The sequence below is a fragment of the Moschus berezovskii genome, chromosome 14, assembly GCF_049115385.1.
Source record: "Moschus berezovskii isolate FMDL1 chromosome 14, NW_MosBer_1.0, whole genome shotgun sequence".
Lineage (NCBI taxonomy): Eukaryota > Metazoa > Chordata > Mammalia > Artiodactyla > Moschidae > Moschus > Moschus berezovskii.
Genome location: NC_142473.1, coordinates 50,572,310 through 50,592,618, shown reverse-complemented (window position 1 = coordinate 50,592,618; position 20,309 = coordinate 50,572,310). Strand labels below are relative to the sequence as shown.

At 39.5% G+C, this 20,309-nt stretch overlaps 3 protein-coding genes across 5 annotated transcripts in view; all 3 read left to right on the top strand.

The window, feature by feature from the left end:
• Window positions 1-3,973: 3,973 nt before the first annotated feature.
• The window catches only part of LOC129554569 (olfactory receptor 2AG1), a 38,447-nt gene continuing 22,111 nt past the window's right edge, over window positions 3,974-20,309 (top strand). Inside the window, exon 1 of one of the 3 annotated variants that reach the window (XM_055423471.2) lies at window positions 3,974-4,111. In XM_055423471.2, the coding sequence (XP_055279446.2) occupies window positions 4,077-4,111 (35 nt within the window). In that variant the 5' untranslated portion in view covers window positions 3,974-4,076. Of the gene's footprint in view, window positions 4,112-18,488; window positions 18,579-20,309 lie in introns of those variants that run through there. The other 2 variants (XM_055423469.2, XM_088843114.1) reach the window with 2 other exon arrangements.
• LOC129554573 (olfactory receptor 2D3-like) lies at window positions 9,291-14,238 on the top strand. The gene has a single exon (XM_055423475.2). It carries the CDS (start codon window positions 9,306-9,308, stop codon window positions 10,227-10,229), a length of 924 nt encoding a protein of 307 aa, XP_055279450.2. The 5' UTR covers window positions 9,291-9,305; the 3' UTR covers window positions 10,230-14,238.
• LOC129554570 (olfactory receptor 2AG2) lies at window positions 14,318-19,488 on the top strand. The gene has a single exon (XM_088843115.1). The coding sequence runs from the start codon at window positions 18,214-18,216 to the stop codon at window positions 19,144-19,146; it is 933 nt and encodes a 310-aa protein (XP_088699241.1). The 5' UTR covers window positions 14,318-18,213; the 3' UTR covers window positions 19,147-19,488.

The following is a 20,309-nucleotide window of genomic DNA, read 5'->3' as shown; positions in this document are numbered from 1 at the left end:
CAGACAAGTAAAAAGTAAAAAAGATTATTGATACTAAATTGGCCTTACATGAAATGTTAGCAAATTTTTAAGTGGAGAAAAAAAAAGAATCACTGGAAATAAGGAAATACACAAAAGAAAAAACTGTCACTGGTAGAGATCCACTGGTAGTGGATAAGCCACTTAATAAAACTACTATGAAGGTTAAAAGACAAAAGTCGTAAAATTATAACTACAATAAGCAGTTAAGGGATACACACAAAAAAGATGTAAAATATGATGTTAAAAACACATAACATTAGGAAGAGTAAAAATGTAGTGCTTTTAGAATGCATTCAAAGTTAAGTGATCATCAGCTTAAAATACGGAGAAGGCAATGGCAAACCATTCCAGTACTCTTGCCTGGAAAATCCCATGGATGGAGGAGCCTGGTAGGCTGTAGTCCATGGGGTTGCTAAGAGTCGGGTACGACTGAGCGACTTCACTTTCACTTTTCACTTTCATGCATTGGAGAAAGAAATGGCAACCCACTCCAGTATTCTTGTCTGGAGAATCCCAGGGATGGCAGAACTTAGTGGGCTGCTGTCTATGGGGTTGCACAGAGTCAGATACGACTGAAGCAACTTAGCAGCAGCAGCAGCAGCTTAAAATAAACTGATATATATATATATATATATATATATATATATATATATTCACAGTGACTGCAGCCATGAAATTAAAAGATGCTTGCTCCTTGGAAGAAAAGCTAGGACAAGCCTAGGCAACAAATTGAAAAGCTGAGACATCACTTTGCAGACAAAGGTTCATATAGTCAAAGGGATGGTTTTTCCAGTAGTCATGTATGGATGTGAGAGATGGACCATACAAGAAGGCTGAGCACTGAAGAATTGATACTTCCTAACTATGGTGCTGGAGAAGACTCTTGAGAGTTCCTTGGACTGGAAGGAGATCCAACCAGTCAATCTTAAACGAAATCAACCCTGAATATTCATTGGAAGGACTGATGCTGAAACTGAAGCTCCAATACTTTGGCCACCTGATATGAAGAGGTGACTCACTGGCAAAGACCCTGATGCTGTGGAAGATTAAAGGCAAAAGGAGAAGGAGCGGCAGAGGATGAGATGGTTAGATAAGCATCACCGACTCAATGAACATGAATCTGAGTAAACTCCAGGAGCTAGTGAAGGACAGGGGAGCCTGGTATGTTGCAGTCTGTGGGGCTGCAAAGAGTTGGACATGACTTATTGACTGAACAACAACAACGTATATTCATGAACCTAATAGCAATCACCAATGACAAACCTACAACAGATACACCAAAAATAAAGGCAAAGGAACCCACAAAAAACACTAAGAAAAAAAAAAAATCAAACCACAAGGAAGAGACAAAGGGAAGAAAAAGTAGTGAAGAATTACAAAAACAATCAGAAAACAGCTAACAAAATGGAAATAAAGGACGTATATATCAATAACCACTTTAAATGTGAAACAATGAAATGCTCCAATCAAAAGACATAGGATGAATTAATGCATAAAAAATACAGACCCATCTATATGCTACCTATGAGAGACTCTTCTCACATCTATATACACACAAAGACTGAAAGTAAAGTCATGGGGAAAAAGATATTTCATACAAATGGAAACAGAAAGCTGGTATTACAATACTCATATGAAACAAAATAGACTTTAAAACAAAGGCAGCAACAAATTAAAATGGAAGTCATTATGTTGTTATAAAGAGAAGATCCAAGAGGATATATTGTAAATCCAACATAGGAGCACCTAAATATATAAGCAAGAATGAACAGACATAAAGGAAGGAATTGACAGTAATACAATAATAGTAGGAAACTTCAGTACCCTATAGGGTGCCTTAACGGTGCCTGACTGATGACAGGGGGCGTGGCCAAGGCACCTTACATGTGCTCACAGCAAGATGGCGCCTGACAGATGTCAGGGGGGCGCGGCCCAGATAAACCCAAAAGGTTCTGAGTGGCTCCTAAACACCCCCACCCTTACATGCTTTGATGTGAGTGGAAAGCCTCTTTTAAAAAATCCCGCGCTTACCCCTTGCTTGCATATATATATGAGAAACTTACACCAATAAAACGGGAACTGCCTTGACAGAACCCCCCCGCTGCGTCTGAGTGTCTCTCTTTCCGGGTGAGGGAGACTGTGGGGCGGGCGGCCCGCTCACTTCCTCTTTGCGGCCCGCTCACTTCCTCTTTGGGGCTCGCTCCTTCAGACCCAGTCTCCTGGAGGAGCTAATCTTGGGCGGCTTTCTTGCCGAGGCCGAGGCACCCCTCAGTCTCTGGCTCCTGCCTTGGAGCGCTACAAGGCAGGAGAGGAGATAAGGGGAAGAGAAAGAGGAAGCCAGGCCGGAAGCCGGGGAGGAAACCCCACAGTACCCCATTTACATCAATGTACAAATGATTCATACTGATTTATGAAAATCAGTAAATAAATATTGGCCTTAAATGACACATTTGACTTAATGAACTTAATAGATATAGAAAGAATAGTTCATCTAATACACATTGTTTTCAAGTGCACATGAAATAATAGTGGCTCTGCCACTGGCGATCAGCTTGGTTGATCTTTTCTTGGAGATCTCAACTTTTATTTTTGACTGTTTTATGGCCTTGTGACCTCTGGCCTCTGATTGCTTCAAAAAATTTACAATTTCCCCCCCATTCTTCCACTTTAAGCCAGTCTTTGTTCACTGGTTCAGCACAATGTTTTTGAGATTCAACCACGATGTTCATTTATCAATAGTGTATTATTTTCTATTTTCTGCTGAGTACTATTTTGTTAAATGGATGCTCCATAAGGATACGCCAGTTTCTTTGTGCATTCATCTATTGATACACAGTTGGTTTTTTCCCAAGCTTTTGGCTAGCTTGAATAAAGTTGATAAGAACAATTATAAGCTTTTGTATAAGCAAAGGCTTTAATTTATGTTGGGTACCTAGGAATGGAGGCCTGGCGTGCTGTGATTCATGGGGTCGCGGAGAGTCGGACACGACTGAGCGACTGAACTGAACTGAACTGAACCTAGGAATGGAAGTACTAGGTTAGATAACACATGTACTTATGTTGTATTCTACATGTCCATTTAAAGTTTGGTCTGTGTTAAATAGAATTTGAAATCAGGGGAGACACAGAGATTCCGATCTGTGTCTACAAACATAATATAAACGGCTTCAGAATATCTTACGAAGTCAGACTCATGGGAACGCATTGTTTACTTCAGCTCTCAGGACCTTAATTTTAATGACTTCCTCCCAGGAAAAGCCACTGTTCAAGCCCTTAGAGACTTTAGGTTCAGGTCTTTGAGACTAGCGGTTGGCAAAGATTTAGGATGGGGAAATAAAAATCCAGTGAGAAATGCTAAATGGGATTTTGATCTTCAAACTGCAGATTTCGCTGTCCTGTATTCAGCCCTTGACGCCCTCTCCACTGACTCCATTGCTCTGTCCTCAGCCCAGCAGGTCAGAGTACAGAATATGTCAAGGAGGCTGCCTCTCTCTAGACATTTTTGCAGTTTGGAGAGACTTGGCATTTTCTCTTCAGTGCCACCTACCTTTATCTCTCCTTCCCTTCCTTCCTCACTTCCTTTCTTCTTTTGTCTCTTTCTCTTCTTTTTGTGGAGGGTTTCTCTTTAATTCTTCTTACATAAAACGCAGCATAGAAATCCTGTTTCAAGATGCCTGCAGGGATCGGATTCTACACTGAAAAAAAAAATTTAGGATTTTACCCTGAAATCTGTAGGATGATAATCTCCCACAATGACCTTCTTCTGATAGCTGGAGCCTGCCACACACCCGCTGTCCTTGGATGACTCTGTGTTCTCATCCCCTTGTACTTTTCCTATTACTACAGGTATAAAGTTACAGGAAATCTGTTTTTTTATTTTAATTTCGAAAGTTCTTGGATCTGGAGATGAATGCAACAGCTACTTGAGGACTTTTGGTTCCACAAGACCCAAAACCTTGCTCTAACATCTCTGCCACAACTTTTATGGAAGGTAAAGTGTTTGTCCACTTTATAATATTTGCTTCTTCTTGAACTCAAGGAAGGAAGAAAAATCTATGGTTTTTGCAACTTTACCTACTCCCAAGCCCAGGTGAGCATGCTTTTTTTTCTTGATGGTCATTTCTGTGGGTACCAATGCTAATAGATATTAATTCATTTTGTTGTTCCTAGTTGTGTGAGTATTCATGTTTAGGTATATGAGTGTAAATATATGTAAATTTGTATATGTGATAATATGAACATGGGATAAACATGCACATATTGATTTATTGATTTGTCCAACAGATATTTATTGAAAAACTTATCTGTGTCAAGCAGTGGGGATAAAATAGCTGATGATATTTCTCTTCAAAACAGAAAAAACCAGAATGACTTGAAAGCAAGTATATATTATGTGATAGAAAAGATGTATTAATAGTTGTCGGGATAAAACCTAGAGAAGCAGAAAAATGGAAAATAGCAACTCAGCTTAACAGAGTGCATGGAAGCTTGGGTGAAGCCATTAGAGGAGGATAATGGAGAATGACGAGGAGTTTATCTCCTTGATCAAGCAAAAAGTGAAGTTCCATAGAGGAAAGGGTGCAGGCAAAGGCACAGGTCCATGTACCTTTAGGTATGGACGTCATGGGTAAGAGTTAGTGAGCAAGGAGAGATGACCTTGCAGACATCTCCCAGGCAAGCAGAGATGCTCTAGAACCTGACGATACAATTGGTTTAAGTCTATAAACAATGAAGAATTATTGAACTGGTTTAACGGGGAGTTGAAAATGATACCGTTAGCATTTTCTGAAGATAACTCTATTATTTGAAAGAGCAATAAGGGAGGCAGAGAAGTCAGAGAGATATAATAAGTAGAAATTATGAGATCAGAAAATAGGTTGGTGATACTAGCAATTGAGAGGAGGAGAGAGATTTGGGATCTCCTGAGATAAAATCAGTGACTATTTAAATTGTCCAATTGATGGAAAGGAAAAAAAGGAAGAGAAAATAACTCCAATTTTCAATCTGAAAATTTGTCTTAGTAGTTGTGTCAATATAAGGGAAAGAAAGGAGTATTTATGGGAAAAAAAAGATCATAGTTTCAACTTTGGCTATCTTAAATTAAAAGTTAAACAAGAAAATGCATGTGAAGTAATTGGTCTGTATGTGTGCATTCAGTCATGAATATTTACTATTATTCTAGATAATTAAACCATAATGTACACCAAACAATAACTGTGTATTTATAAATAATTTAATTTAATTACTGTAATAGATACTAATATCCTTATCTTATAGATGCAGAAACTAAAGTTTATGTGGCATAAATAACTTGCTCAATATGATCTATAGAGCTCAGATTCAAATCAAGTTGTCTGGCCACAAGACTTATTCCATCACTGTAACATCATAATTATAATAATTACTATTGCTATTATTTCTATTATATATAAAAGGAAATTGTCAGCGAGGTTCAGTAGGAAGTTTGATATGTGAATCAGAACTTTGAAAGAAAATGACTCAGTTGCTTATAGAGATTTAGAAGCCATAGACAGTTAAATGATGGCTGAAGTCAGAAGAGTAGGTGAGATCTTGCAGAGAGTATATAGGCTCAGAAAGTGTAGAAAAGAGGAAAATGCCAATACTAAATGATGGGCAAAAGAAAAGTATGATAAAGAAAACAAAAGGAGGTGTCATTGGGAGAAAAAAGGTCTAAGAGAAGGCAAGGGAGAATATAGCTTCAAGAGTATCCATAGTTGTACGTGTGACTGAGTGATCACACAAGATAATCAAAAGCACAATTAATATACTTGAGCATTGAAAGGTCTCTTTGAATTGTGCAAAATAGATTTATTGGAGAGATTAAAAATATTGTCTCAAGAAGCTTAGAGAAGAGACTAAAAAGATAAAATTCCTTTGTTAGAAAGAGAAACCAGTAGCACAAAACATGGGGAAAGTAAAAAGGAAAAAAAAGAGGTTATGTTGGAAAAATAGCCAGAGAAGAAATATTTGATATTATAAGCACAAGGGAATCCCCTTATTATAGCTAAGACAACTCTTCTGCTGAGAGGAAAGGGTGGATTATTACACAGATGTAGGGATGTGAAGAGGTGAGCAGTTGAACCTATTTATGTTGACATTTTAATTTCTCTGTTATACAGTCAGAGAGAAAATCCTGAGTGATGAGATTGACCTTAGTTGGGTTAGGGCAGAGAACTTGAGAGGAATAATGTTTCCCTAGCTATGATGGGAGTATTGGAAAGACACAAGGAAGAAGTAAAGAAAAGAGACCAAGATTTGTGGAGGAATTGGCTGTCATAAGAAACTTCGGCATTTGTTGTGCTTTTTATCCAACTTAACCTAACAGCTGAAATATATATGAGACAAAATCAAATTAATACAGACTTCAGATTCAGGAAATTATATATAGATTTAACACAACCCAGTGGAAAAGAATTTCAAGGAGAAAGAGTGCCAAACAGTGCCAAAAACAGAGAAATGAAGAATGTACCCAAAAGTGTTGAGTATCAAGTTATGGGAGAGTTTGGAATAGTAGTTTTTCAGTAGAATCACAGGAGTAGGAATTATATTGAAAATAATTAAAAAGGAAAAATGGATGGGAACTTTCAGTCATGAATATATTTGGCAATGAAAGAGAATGATTGGAAAGTTTGGCAGCAAAATGAAGACAAAATCAGGCAATGGCTAGAAAGGACAGTAGAACCAAAGAGAGGCTGTTTGTGTATCTGTGTCTGTGTGTATTTTAATATAAAGGATGTTTTAACATATTTGGCTAAATGAAGACAAAAACAAAATCAAATATAAGAAAAGAAACTCAAATTGTATTGTTACTTCCAAAAGACAAAAAAGAAACTTCTTGCCTTTGTTAACAATTCTTTAAAAGTAATGTTGATTTCTGGGGGAATTTGATTTTAGAAAGTGACACTTGATAATTACCTGTTGAATAAATAAGGTAACAAACGTGATCAGATGCCTATTTCTTCATGGCTAATGGTTTTGGTATCATAATTATTTTTTTTCTCATTCCAAGATTAAAAAATAATTCTTTGTACTTTCTCTTCCATTATTTTTCGTCACTGTTTGTGTTCTATTTATCATATTTTTTTGCATTAGATTCTGGCATGTATTGTAAAATAAAATGGAAAATATATAGGTGAATTGGATATTTGTTGGTTATCTTTTTAATATCCTTTTATCTTTGCTCAGAATTCCCTGATTTCTTTTGGGGATACATATTTTTGCAGGGAATCTGACTCTATTCCACATCAGACTTTATCTTAGTACCTTTGATGAGAAAGCTGTTGCAAAGAAACTTAATGATTAGATGAGAGCAAGAAATTGTGCATCCCTCATAGTTAGGATGAGGACTATATGGAAGACTATAAGGAAATATGTTGAGGGTTTGGATAGAACCTCACCTGAAGCCAGCCCTAAAATGGATTTTCAGTAATTTAAATCTATGTTACCTTTTTTTTTCATTATTAGTAGTAGTGTTAGCAGTAGCATGCTCTGTTGTTATTCAGTCATTAAGTCATGTCCTACTCTTTGTGATCCCATGGACTGCAGCATGCCAGGCTTCCTTGTCCTTCACTGTCTCCTGGAGTTTGCTCAAACTCATATCCATTGAGTCAGTGATGCCATCCAGCCATCTCACCCTCTATCGCCACCTTCTCCTCTTGCTCTCAGTCTTTCCCATCATCAGGGTCTTTTCCAATGAATCAGCTCTTTGCATCAGGTGGCCAAAGTATTGGAACTTCAGCTTCAGCATCAGTCCTTCTAATTAATATTTGGGGTTGATTTCCTTTAGGATTGACTGGTTTGATCTTGCAGTCCAAGGGACTCTCAAGGGTCTTCTCTAGCACCACAACTCGAAAGCATGCTCTAGTACCTGCATACAAGATCCTTGACACAATAGTTAGGCTCCTATATCTCTACAAAATCTTCTAAATTGCAAGTCTAATCCAGTAATCTGAGTGTTAAAGGTAAATTTATGGTAATTGTATGGCCACTGGTGGCACCAGACTCAAACTGATCTTGATGCGTGTTGGCCCTGCTAGCACCCAAGAAGTGTTATTTACTATTGGCAGGCACAGCTGGGACTCCCCAGCTGCAGAAGGCAGCCTATCCGTATTGCCTTCATTAGGCTTCCATATCAGGTTCTGTACTTTCTCTCTTAGTTTAGGTCCTTGAAAGCAGAACCTGAGAAAAGAGCTTGGGTACAGTTTATTTGAAAACTGATTCCAGGGATGGGTTCATGAGAGATGGTGATTAGGAAAAAAACTCTAAAAAAAGCTCTTTAGGGGAAATAATAACAACGGTAGGAGTAATAAACAATGGGGGCTTAACTATATAGAGCTCAACTTCTACAGGCTGCCTCCCAGAAATGTCTGATGCATTTATTCATCAATTCCCATTGCCCATTGGTTAAAGTTTGCCTCTGGGACATTAACTTGCCCATGCTTCCAACACTGTGGGCAGAATGCTGAAAGACAGCAGGGGGTCCCTGAGGTAAATTGTCTGTGGTGCCTGGGGAGTCAGAACTGTGCACCATGGCTAAACCTGAGGTCTGAGGTGAGCTGAAATTGTGTGACAGGGCTGTGTAATATTCAGTTCAGAAGCTCCTCTTTATCATGTGAAATATTTGTACAAGGGTCAGGATTATAGTCCATGGTCATAACTTCCTCTTTTCTTCCTTGTCCTGTTTGGATTGCTACTTAAGCCTCTTTATGAAAACACAATGGAAAAATGCAAGAATTAATAATAATGATTTATCTGTTTGAACTCCCAAGCTATGTTTTGGGAGTATTATGGACAAATTTGACATTGACCCCTATTTTTTTATTTTGAAATATAAAAACTGAGTGGCTTTTATTGACAAAACAAGTTCACCTCATTCTTAGACTGCTGAGTCTCACAAGTACAAAATATTTCTTGAGATGAAAAAATGAAGTCAAAACAAAGACAATACCTGTAACATATTTTCACAGTAATTTAGCAATATGTAAAGTACCTTGTTGTTAGGAGTTGTCAGGAAACTATAGACTGTGGTACTCAGACTACCAAGTGGATCAAGCAAGGCAAACTGGGCTTAAAAAGCTATATAAACTGGTGGAAAGGACAATATGCATTCTATTGCTAACTGGCACATTGTAGGAAGCAGCCAGAAGCAAACAGTCCCCAAGGTACACTTGCTAACATTGCACTTGTTTATAAAGCTTGTGAAATCAAACATTCAGAGTGCATCTACTCTCCTTCTGATAACAGGTAAACAGGGATAAACATCAATGGGAGAAGGAAACCGTACTTTTGTACTTGAATTTACCTTGCTGGGACTTTCACAAGATCCAAAGATCCAAATCTTGCTGTTCTGTGTTTTCCTGATCATTTACCTTCTCTCTGTTTTTGGAAACCTGCTCATAATAATCCTTATCCAAACTGACTCTCGACTTCACACTCCCATGTACTTTTTCCTCAAAAACTTGTCCTTTGTTGATCTTTGTTTCTCTACAAGCATCGTTCCCCAGATGTTGGTCCACTTCCTTGTAAAAAAGAAAACCATTTCCTTTGCTGGGTGCTCACTGCAGATAGTTGTCTTCCTCCTAGCAGGGTGTACAGAGTGCGCTCTTCTGGCGATGATGTCCTATGACCGTTATGTGGCAGTCTGCAAGCCCCTACACTATTCTACTCTCATGACCCAGAGGGTTTGTGTCCAGTTGGCCATAGTGTCCTGGATCAGTGGGGCATTTGTATGTTCAGTGGACAGTGCATTTACACTCTGTCTCCCCTATCAGGGACAGAACATAATTAATCATTATTTTTGTGAACCTCCTGCACTCCTGAAGCTGGCTTCTGCAGACACCTCCAATGCTGAAATGGCCCTCTTCTCAATGGGTGTGATTGTTCTCCTAGCTCCTGTCTCTCTTATCCTGGTCTCTTATTGGCATATTATCTCCACTGTGATTCGGATGCAGTCAGGGGAGAGGAGGCTCAAGGTGTTCTCTACCTGTAGCTCCCATCTCACTGTTGTGGTTCTCTACTATGGTTCTGGAATATTTGCTTACATGAGACCCAATTCCAAGACAATGAATGAAAGGGATAAGGTCATTTCTTTGTTCTATTCAGTTATGACTTCCATGTTGAACCCCATAATTTACAGCCTGAGGAACAAGGATGTGAAGGGAGCTCTGAGAAAACTGGCTGGAAGATAGTCAACATTCAGAGGCAGTGATTTTTGAGATTTTAAAGAAGTACTTTGAACACTGTGATAGACAACAATAGCTCTACCAGCTTCAGTTGATTTTCAGTTGATTTTCTTCTCTACAAATATTCACTGAATGCCTACCCTATGAAAACACTGTGCCCAGAACCTCAAAAGATGAGTAACTTAATGCCTTTCTTAAAAAAAACTTGAAATTCACAAGATAACACAAATATAACTCTTTTAAGAGGTAACTCTTTCAAAGGCTAAATAAAGAAGAAATATTTTACAAACTTTTGCACAGCAGAGTAAACCATGGACAAAATGAAAACTGATGGACTGGGAAAAATATTTGCAAATTAAACCAAGAGTTTAATTTCCAAAACACACAAACAGCTCAACCAACTCAATAACAAAAAAAACAACCCAATCAAAAAATGAGCAGAAGACCTAAACAGACATTCCTCCAAAGAAGACAGTCACTGTCACCGTTTGTGTGTGTGTGTTCAGTTGTGTCCAACTGAGCACAGCCCTATGGACTGCAGCCCACCAGGCTCCTCTGTTCATGGAATTTTCCAAGTGAGAATACTGGAGCGGGTTGCCATTTCCTACTCCAGGGGATCTTCTTGACCCAGGGATTGAACCTGCGTCTCGTGAATCTCCTGCACTGGTAGGTGGATTCTTTACCACTAGTGCCACCAGACAGTTGGCCAATTGGCACCTGAAAAGATACCCAACATTGCTAGTTATTTGAGAAATGCAAGTCAGACTATGAGAAGTCACCTCACACTGGTCAAAATAGCCATCGTTAAAAAGTCTACAAATAACAAATGCTGGAGCGGGTGTGGAGAAAAAGGAATCCTCCTACACTGTTGATGGGAACGTAAATTGGTGCAGCCACTATGGAAAACTGCGTGGTCATGCCTTCCTTTTAGGAAAAAGACCATGATTAAATGGAAAATTAAACTTGGCAATTTGCATAGCTTTAAGTAAGTGAAAGTCACTCAATCATGGACTTTACAGTCCATGGAATTCTCCAGGCCAGAATACTGGAGTGGGTAGCCGTTGCCTTCTCCAGGGGATCGTCCCAACCCAGGATCGAACCTGGGTCTCCCACATTGCAGGTGGATTCTTTACCAGCTGAGCCACAAGAGAAGCTGCATGAACAGAGGATCACAATTTAAAAAAAATATTTTTTTAATTATTTAATTTCAATGTTTAAAGAAATCTTATTGATCATATTATCTAACTAATGCTTTAATCTCTGTAATTTTCTTAATTAACTCACACTGAGCTTTTTTTTATTAAAATGTCTGAGAGGTCTATATTCATTATATTCTAGCCACAATGACTTTCTTTTTCTTCCTCAAAAATGAAAAGTGCATTCAACCTCCAATCATTAGCACTGGATATTCCCTGCATCTGAAATGTTCTGCTAATCAACCTTGGTGCACTTAACTCGTACTCAACATTGACAGTTGATTCTCAACAAAACTGTCAGCTCAGCAGGGGCCTTCACCAAACATACAGTCTAAGACAACACCCTTTCCAGTCACTCTCTGTCTCCATTATTGCTTGCTTTTGTGCTTATGGGACTTCTATCTCTGAAATTATCTGTATTCATTTGGAAACATCCTGATTAAAACCAACTTGAAAGATGGAATGGCAAAATTAATAAAAATCCAACATCTGTAAAAGGAATCTGGCTATAGTTCAGTTCAGTTCAGTTGCTCAGTCGTGTCCGACTCTTTGCGACCCCATGAACCCCAGGCCTCCCTGTCCATCACCAACTCCTGGAGTTCACTCAAACTCATGTCCATTGAGTCGGTGATGACATCCAGCCATCTCATTCTCTGTCATCCCCTTCTCCTCCTGCCCCCAATCCCTCCCAGCATCAGAGTCTTTTCCAGTGAGTCAACTTGTCGCATGAGGTGGCCAAAGTATTGGAGTTTCAGCTTCAGCATCAGTCCTTCCAATGAACACCCAGGATTGATCTCCTTTAGAATGGACTGGTTGGATCTCCTTGCAGTCCAAGGGACTCTCAAGAGTCTTCTCCAACACCATAGTTCAAAAACATCAATTCTTCGGCAATCAGCTTTCTTCACAGTCCAACTCTCACATCCATACACGACTACTGGTAAAACCATAGCCTTGACTACATGGACCTTTGTTGGCAAAGGTCTCTGCTTTTGAATATGCTATCTAGGTTGGTCATAACTTTCCTTCCAAGGAGTAAGCATCTTTTAATTTCATGGCTGCAATCAGCATCCACAGTGATTTTGGAGCCCCCCAAAATAAAGTCTGACACTGTTTCCACTGTTTCTCCATCTATTTCGCATGAAGTGATGGAACCAGATGCCATGATCTTAGTTTTCTGAATGTTGAGCTTCAAGCCAACTTTTTCACTCTCCAAGCCAGGCTTCAGCAATATGTGAACTGTGAACTTCCAGATGTTCAAGCAGGTTTTAGAAAAGGCAGAGGAACCAGAGATCAAATTGCCGACATCTGCTGGATCATGGGAAAAGCAAGAGAGTACCAGGAAAACATCTATTTCTGCTTTATTGACTATGCCAAAGCCTTTGACTGTGTGGATCACAATAAGCTATGGAAAATCCTGAAAGAGATGGGAATACCAGACCACCTGACCTGCCTCTTGAGAAACCTGTATGCAGGTCAGGAAGCAACAGTTAGAACTGGACATGGAACAACAGCCTGGTTCCAAATAGGAAAAGGAGTACGTCAAGGTTGTATATTGTCACCCTGCTTATTTAACTTATATGCAGAATACATCATGAGGATCGCTGGGCTGAAGAAGCACAAGCTGGAATCAAGATTGCCGGGAGAAATATCAATAACCTGGCTATAGTGGTGTGTCATAAATACAAGAAAGAAAAAGATTTAAGAAATGAGAAGTACTCAATAGTGACATGCAAAAGGATAGTCAAAAAGATTAGAACTGAAAGACTGCTCATCAAAGAAGAAGAGATATTGGATAGGTGCCTGCAGGCAGTGGTTTTTATTATTCATTTTTTATCCATGATTTAGTCATTTCCTGTTGGCAACAAGAATCCTCTTATAAATCCACTTATAAAATCAATATGGAATTAAATTATATAATATTTCAATTCCTTTCCAGTTCTAATATGACTAAATCCCAAATAATTGATAATAATATAATTCAGAAAATTAAATAAGTGTTAATATTGAATTATATACTTCAATAATTCAATATATTATCCTTCTTTCTGATTCCCTTCAGTGTAGTAACAGGTTATTTCAGATCCTATGTCCATCATTCTCTTTTGTTCTATTTTATACAGTTTTACTGAATCCACAAGTATTCCTCTAAAGATTTTATCTGAGTTTTTAATCTTATAAAAGTTATTCCTATTCCTTATAAAAGTGTTCCGTACTTTTTATTTTAAAAATTCCCATTCACAGCACAGAAACAGGGACACAGACATACAGAAGAGACTTGTGGACCCAGTGGGGGAAGGAAAGGGTGGGACTAATTAAGAAAGTAGTATTGACATAAATACACTATCATGTCTGAAATGGATAACTAGTGGGAAGCCACTGTTAAACACAGGGAGCCCAGCCTGGTGCTCGGTGGTGACCTAGAGGGGTGGGATGAGAGCAGAGAGGGAGGCTCATGTATATATAATTATGACTGATTCCCATTGTTGGACAGCAGAAACCAACACAACATTGTAAAACAATTATCTGCCAATTAAAAGAAAAGATTTTCTCTGAGTTTTTAACCTTATAAATGAAGTACCATGATACTTAATATTTAGGGCTCTTTTTTCACTTAATTGAACTGAACTTTCACTTAATATTAAATTGCTGAATTATTTGTTTTGCTATATGTCTGGTTCCTTTGTTTTGATGGCTGCATGATATTCTTTTGTGTGAATATTTATCTATTCCACTGTTGATGGACATAAAGCTTGTTTCCAGTTTGTTTTTTTCTAATTGTGAATAATGTGCTCTTACATTTCACATGTGTAAAATCTTCTTTGGGGTACATTCTTTTTATAATGAGAAAAATAAAAAATCTTGTATTTTACTTCTTTTGTTGTACTTCTACAATAATTTTCTTGAGCATATTCTTTTTATAATCAGAACATTAAAAATGTATTTTTAATTTTCTTAAAATTGAAAGAAAAAAGATATAACTTCAGCAGCGGTTTCAGAATTTTCTGGAAAAATAAGTGATTAAAGAGAGACTAAAGAATGAGGAAGACCTGGCAAAAAATTGGGTGAGGGAATGGCCTGAAGTTAAGCGGTGATGGATAGAGGCAGGTGCCTCATCATTCATTATCTTAGAAGCAGCTGAGTCCACTTGAACTGAGAGCAGGAACATGCACACATGTGTGCTCATGAATTAATGAAAGAAAAAGGGAGAAATAAAAAACTTAAAAGTCTAGAAAGGTTCAATAAATCAGTGCTTTGATGCTAATTAAAGCTCAAGGAAGGAAGGCCTGATATGACAGAAGCACTGCAAAGTTCATTTCTCTCTGGCTGATAATGGCCCAGGCTAGAGGCACAAACTGGGGGACGGGGAGTGGCAGCATTTACAGAACTCACAAGATACACTTTGTAGTTTGGAAAGAGAGCTAACCAGGGGCCCTTGATTCTTAGGTCATTCACTGACACTGTCCATTTAGTAGGACTTTGGAAACGGCCTTGGTAAATCCATGTGAGGGCAGCATAGCCCTCAGGCCTCAGAGCTCATTTAGTGGGTAAAGTTTGCTGGAGTTGGAGGCCAGGAGACATGCCGGGAGAGTCATTAAAATTTTGTTTCCTGGAGGAGAATTTTCAGGAGAGGTCATGTCAGCTGAGGGGATGAGACCATGGTGCCTCCCCCAGGACAGGGCCCCAGCTCACTGTCACCCTAGGGACACTGAGGCTGGTGTAGAATCTCCATGGGGCAGCTCCTTTTATACCCTTTAGTCAAATTCCTTCTCATCTTTTTTCGTGGCTCCCAGTAAGATAGGAATACCTGAAAGTCTGAGTACCTGGACTCAAGAATTCAGTTAGAATGATTCTAAGGCGCCGAAGGCTTTCTAGTAAGGAGAATGGACAAGAGAAGTGCGTAGAGATTTAGCTCCTTGCTTCCCCAGGATCCTGCCTAGGTTCTTATCTGCTCGTTGGCATCCATTTCCACCTCCAGAGAGGACTGGCAATGTGACTGGAGGTGTCTTTGACCTCTGATTTCAGTCACAGCTGTACACCTGCCTACATCCTCCCCTACCAGAAGAACCATCACCTCTTTCTCCATCTTCTTGAACATCTTCATCCCTCAAATGAATCACAGGGCAGTAGGTGTACTCAGGCAGTTGAACCCCTCCCCATCTGAGGTAAGGGTTCTTTCTTTGTTTCAAGAAAATTGAGTGGAATCTGGAAGTCTTGAGATATATGGTCAAGACCTCACTGCTCTGCTTCTTAGATTCTCAGTCCCTCAGCCATTATAGCTCGTCCATTCCCTTCTATATTTTAGGTACCCTTTCAAATACCCACAATTGATCTGTTCCACTGGCAAGACCTGGGTTCCTATACTTCCTGATGCTGGCATCCTGGTAAAAGTCTCAGTATTATCTCTAGACCTAGATTATCCTGGCCTCAGATGGTCTGATGTGTACCCATAAAAGACTGGGATCTCAAAAGAGGATGATGTAAAATCAGTTGAAGTGCCTGTTCCTTATATGCCTGCTTGATATTAAAGTCCAATGTTACAGAAAAAGCTAATTGAAGTCAATGAATATTTTAAAGTGTGCTAACAGTGATACAGAGTAATAACATAAAGATGTGATTCCAAATTTTTGACTCCATCTTCTTCATTGGCTTTGTCTGACCATTTCCTATAAAGTACAACAATGCCCCTCTGTTAATCTTGGTTTCTATTCTCTTCCTTTGGTGTGAGCTATTCACCCATCACCAGTTTTCCAGAAAGGGGTCTCATCCCGTGTAGGCACACTATATGTTTTCTGGCATTTATTTTCAGATGACCATAGTGGAGACAAAATAGAGAATGGAAGGAGGGAGAGCAGGGCTCTGAATCAAGGGGAGGAAGGCAGATAGAAAAGATCTTGAGTCCTAAGTATCACCACTTTACTTAAGTTCTGCTTTATCTTTTAAGTCCTGTCCAAATTCCTGGAGCATAAATCTGGATAAATATAACCAGTTAATTACTTTCTTCCCTTTATTAATATATCCATTCATCTTTTTAATTCAAGGAAAGTATTTCAAGTCATATATATACTAGGAACAGTACTAAGAATTGTCTTTGAATTTGTGTTTTTGTCGCTGCCAATGGACACAGAAGTTCTTCCAGTCAGTATTTCTTAGTTTCAACGTATATACCTGGTTTTGTGAGGCCAGAGAAAGATCTCAGGCCCCAAAGAATGATGAAACAATTTTACAAGAAGATGATTTTCTGATTGACTTCTTGCCTAGACTTCATTGTGGCATAAGTGCAAGGAGGATACTTGCACTTGTACTGCTTCAATGTTTTGACCTTCAATGTTCTGACCTCTCTGTTTTTGCAGTCTGACCCCTTTTTCCTTAGCCACCTTATATTAATCGCAGCCTGTACCTTGTATAAGTGACATATAAGTGATTATATAAAGTTTCCTTCCCTGATACTTCACTTAGATAGACTCGTAGTATATTATACTTTCCTTCATATTTCATTGCCATTAGATGTGTGAATGCAATTTCCCTAGCATTAAATACAGTGCCTGGTCTATTGTAAGTGCTTAATAAATATTTATGGAATGAATGAAATGAACTAGATCAATTGGAAAAGCCTTCCAATTTTAGGATTTTATCATCCAACTACTGAAAGGTCCCAAACCTAAGTTGACAATGTTGGTGACATAAACTGAAGACAGAGGGGTAAGAGCAGATGATCCAAAGGAAAGCTAAACATTTGGTGGATTATTCTCTTCTTTTCCAGAGTGCCTTCTGAGTCCTCCATCCAACTATGAAAGGTCTGCATTCATGTAGAGGAGACTAAGTAGCACTGTTCCACGCACCACTTGGTCTCCTGGTCCAACCTTACCACCAGTACTTTCACATAGATTCAGGGCTCAGCAGAACCAGCATCTTTCCTCATACAGCTAATACTATGAGATAGAGGATCTCTTTTTTTGTTCAAGATCTTACTTTGACTTTCAAGTGATGGGATGGCTTTGGACATTTTCTATAAATCCCCCTCTTTTATAACTCACCCCTTCTATCATGTACCCTAAACACAAATACCTTGCCATATCTTTTCAAATCTCATGCATCACCTTCATTTCTGTCCTCATTCCTCCTGAGCAAACAGCTTATCATTACCTGAAAATAGCAAACATCTTTTGTATTGTTCCTGAATATGGACCTCCAAAATCTATACTATCTCAATGATTCAGTCATGCACGGAATTCCTCTTCCCTTCCATAAGTAGCAGTATGCTCATCAAGGATGTGAGGACAGTTCAAGAACACAAGAGACCAAGTGGTCCAAGAGCCAAGAGGTTCCCTGTTGAGAAAGCTGTTAAGAACAATGAGACTGGAAAATGAAGCCAGATGTCATGTCTAGGGGAGCAGAAAAAACAGAATTGGAATCCCAAGGAAATTTAAAGCAGAAAAGCAACTGAATTAAAAGCCAGTGTGCAGTGTATTTTTTTTTGTTGGGAAGATAGCTATGATTTTGTCAATTTACAAAGATATTTGCTTGGGTTCATTCTCTTGGTTATTTTATTTAAAGATGACAGGCTATGACCAGCATGCTTCTTTCTAATTTATATGATACTTTATAATAATTTAATGAAAAGATTCATAAATTCAGAAGACAGAAGGCAAATCTAGCTACCAAGAGGAAAAGATATCATCTCATGGAATTCTTATTCCATAGTGATGTAAGACCATACAAAACTAGGGTAATCTCCCTTAGAAAGGCTTTCGTCAAGCCCATTTGGTTCTACATAACTAAAGAAACCACACAGAATGGTGCACTGGAACTTCGCTCTGGGAAGTGGCTTCACATTGATGGGGATTCTGAATGACAGTGGGTCTCCTGAGCTGATCTGCGCTACAATCACCGTCCTGTACATACTGGCCCTCACCAGCAATGGCCTTCTGCTCCTGGCCATCACAATGGATGCCCGGCTCCACGTGCCCATGTACCTCCTGCTCGGGCAGCTCTCTCTCATGGACCTCCTCTTCACGTCTGTTGTCACTCCCAAGGCCTTCATGGATTTTCTGCTCAGTGAAAACACCATCTCCTTTGTGGGTTGTGCCCTTCAGATGTTCCTGGCACTGACACTGGGTGGTGCAGAGGACCTGCTACTGGCCTTCATGGCCTATGACAGGTATGTGGCCATTTGTCATCCTCTGAACTACATGATCCTCATGAGGCCGAGGGTTTGCTGGCTCATGGTGGCCACATCCTGGGTCCTGGCTTCCCTGAGTGCTCTAGGACATACCTTGTACACCATGCACTTCCCTTTCTGCATGTCCCAGGAGATCAGCCACCTGCTCTGTGAGATTCCACCTCTGTTGAAGTTGGCCTGTGCAGATACTTCCAGATATGAACTCATGGTATATGTGACAGGTGTGACTTTCCTCTTGCTCCCCCTTTCTGCCATTGTTTCCTCCTACACGCTAATCCTACTTACTGTGCTCCACATGCCCTCAAATGAAGGGAGGCAGAAAGCCCTGGTCACCTGCTCTTCCCACTTGACTGTGGTCGGGATGTTCTATGGAGCTGCCACATTCATGTATGTTCTGCCCAGTTCCCTCCACAGCCCCAAGCAGGACAACATCATCTCTGTCTTCTACACGATTGTCACCCCAGCCCTGAACCCCCTCATCTACAGCCTGAGGAATAAAGAGGTCATGGGGGCTTTGAGGAGGGTCCTGGGAAAATACATACTATAGACATACCTCCTGACACAGTTACTAAGTAGATGTTGTAGATGTTGTTCACTCACTCACTGGTGTCTGACTTTTTGTGACCCCATGGACTGCAGCACTCCAGGCTTCCCTGTCCTTCGCCATTTCTCCCAGAGCTTGCTCAAACTCATGTCGTTTGAGTCGCTGATGTCATCCAACCATCTTGTCCTCTGTCATCCCCTCTCCTCCTGCCTTCAGTCTTTCCCAGCATCAGGGTCTTTTCTAATGAGTCAGCTCTTCACATCAGGTGGCCAAAGAACTGGAGGTTCAACTTCAGGATAAGTCCTTCCAATGAATATTTAGGACTGATTTCCTTTAGGATGGACTGGTTGGAATTTTCTCTAATACCACAGTTCAAAAGCATCAGTTCTTCAGTGCTCAGCCTTCTTAATGGTTCAACTCTCACATCCACACATGACTACTGGAAAATCCATAGATTGACTAGACAGACCTTTGTGGGCAAAGTAACGTCTCTTCTTTTTAAATGCTGTCTAAGTTTGTCTTAGCTTTTCTTCCAAAGAGCAAGCGTCTTTTAATTTCATGGCTGCAGACGTGATAGACTAAGTTTCAATTTCAATATCATATAGCAGTGATAATGATATAACTAATAACAGGCTGAGCAAACTCCAACAGCCTCTTAAAATCAGAGGAGGACTGATTTCATTTGAACTGGATTCTTAGTTGTAGAGAGAAATATCTTCAGAAGATATCTTGGGCTTCTTGTCTTGTTAGGATGGTTGTTCAAACAACTAGTTGGAAAGAATAATCAATTTGTGACTATATTTGTACAAATACTTATGTTGAAAATGCTAAAGTGAAATTGTTAGTCACTCTGTTGTGTCCAACTCTTTGCAGTCACATGGACTGTAGCCCACCAGGCTCCTCTGTCCATGGGATTCACCAGGCAAGAATACTGGAGTGGGTTGCCATTCCCTTCTCCTGGGGATCTTCCCGACCCAGGGATTGAACCTGAGTCTCCCACGTTGGTAGGTGGATTCTATACCATTAGAGCCAGCAGGGAAGCCCTTATGTTGAGATAAAAAAAAGCTAAATGGGACATTTTTATACTGCCTGAAATTAAAATTATAGGAATGAATAAAATAGAATGTGGAAATTCTCAGATTTCAAGTGAGGACTGGAGATACAAT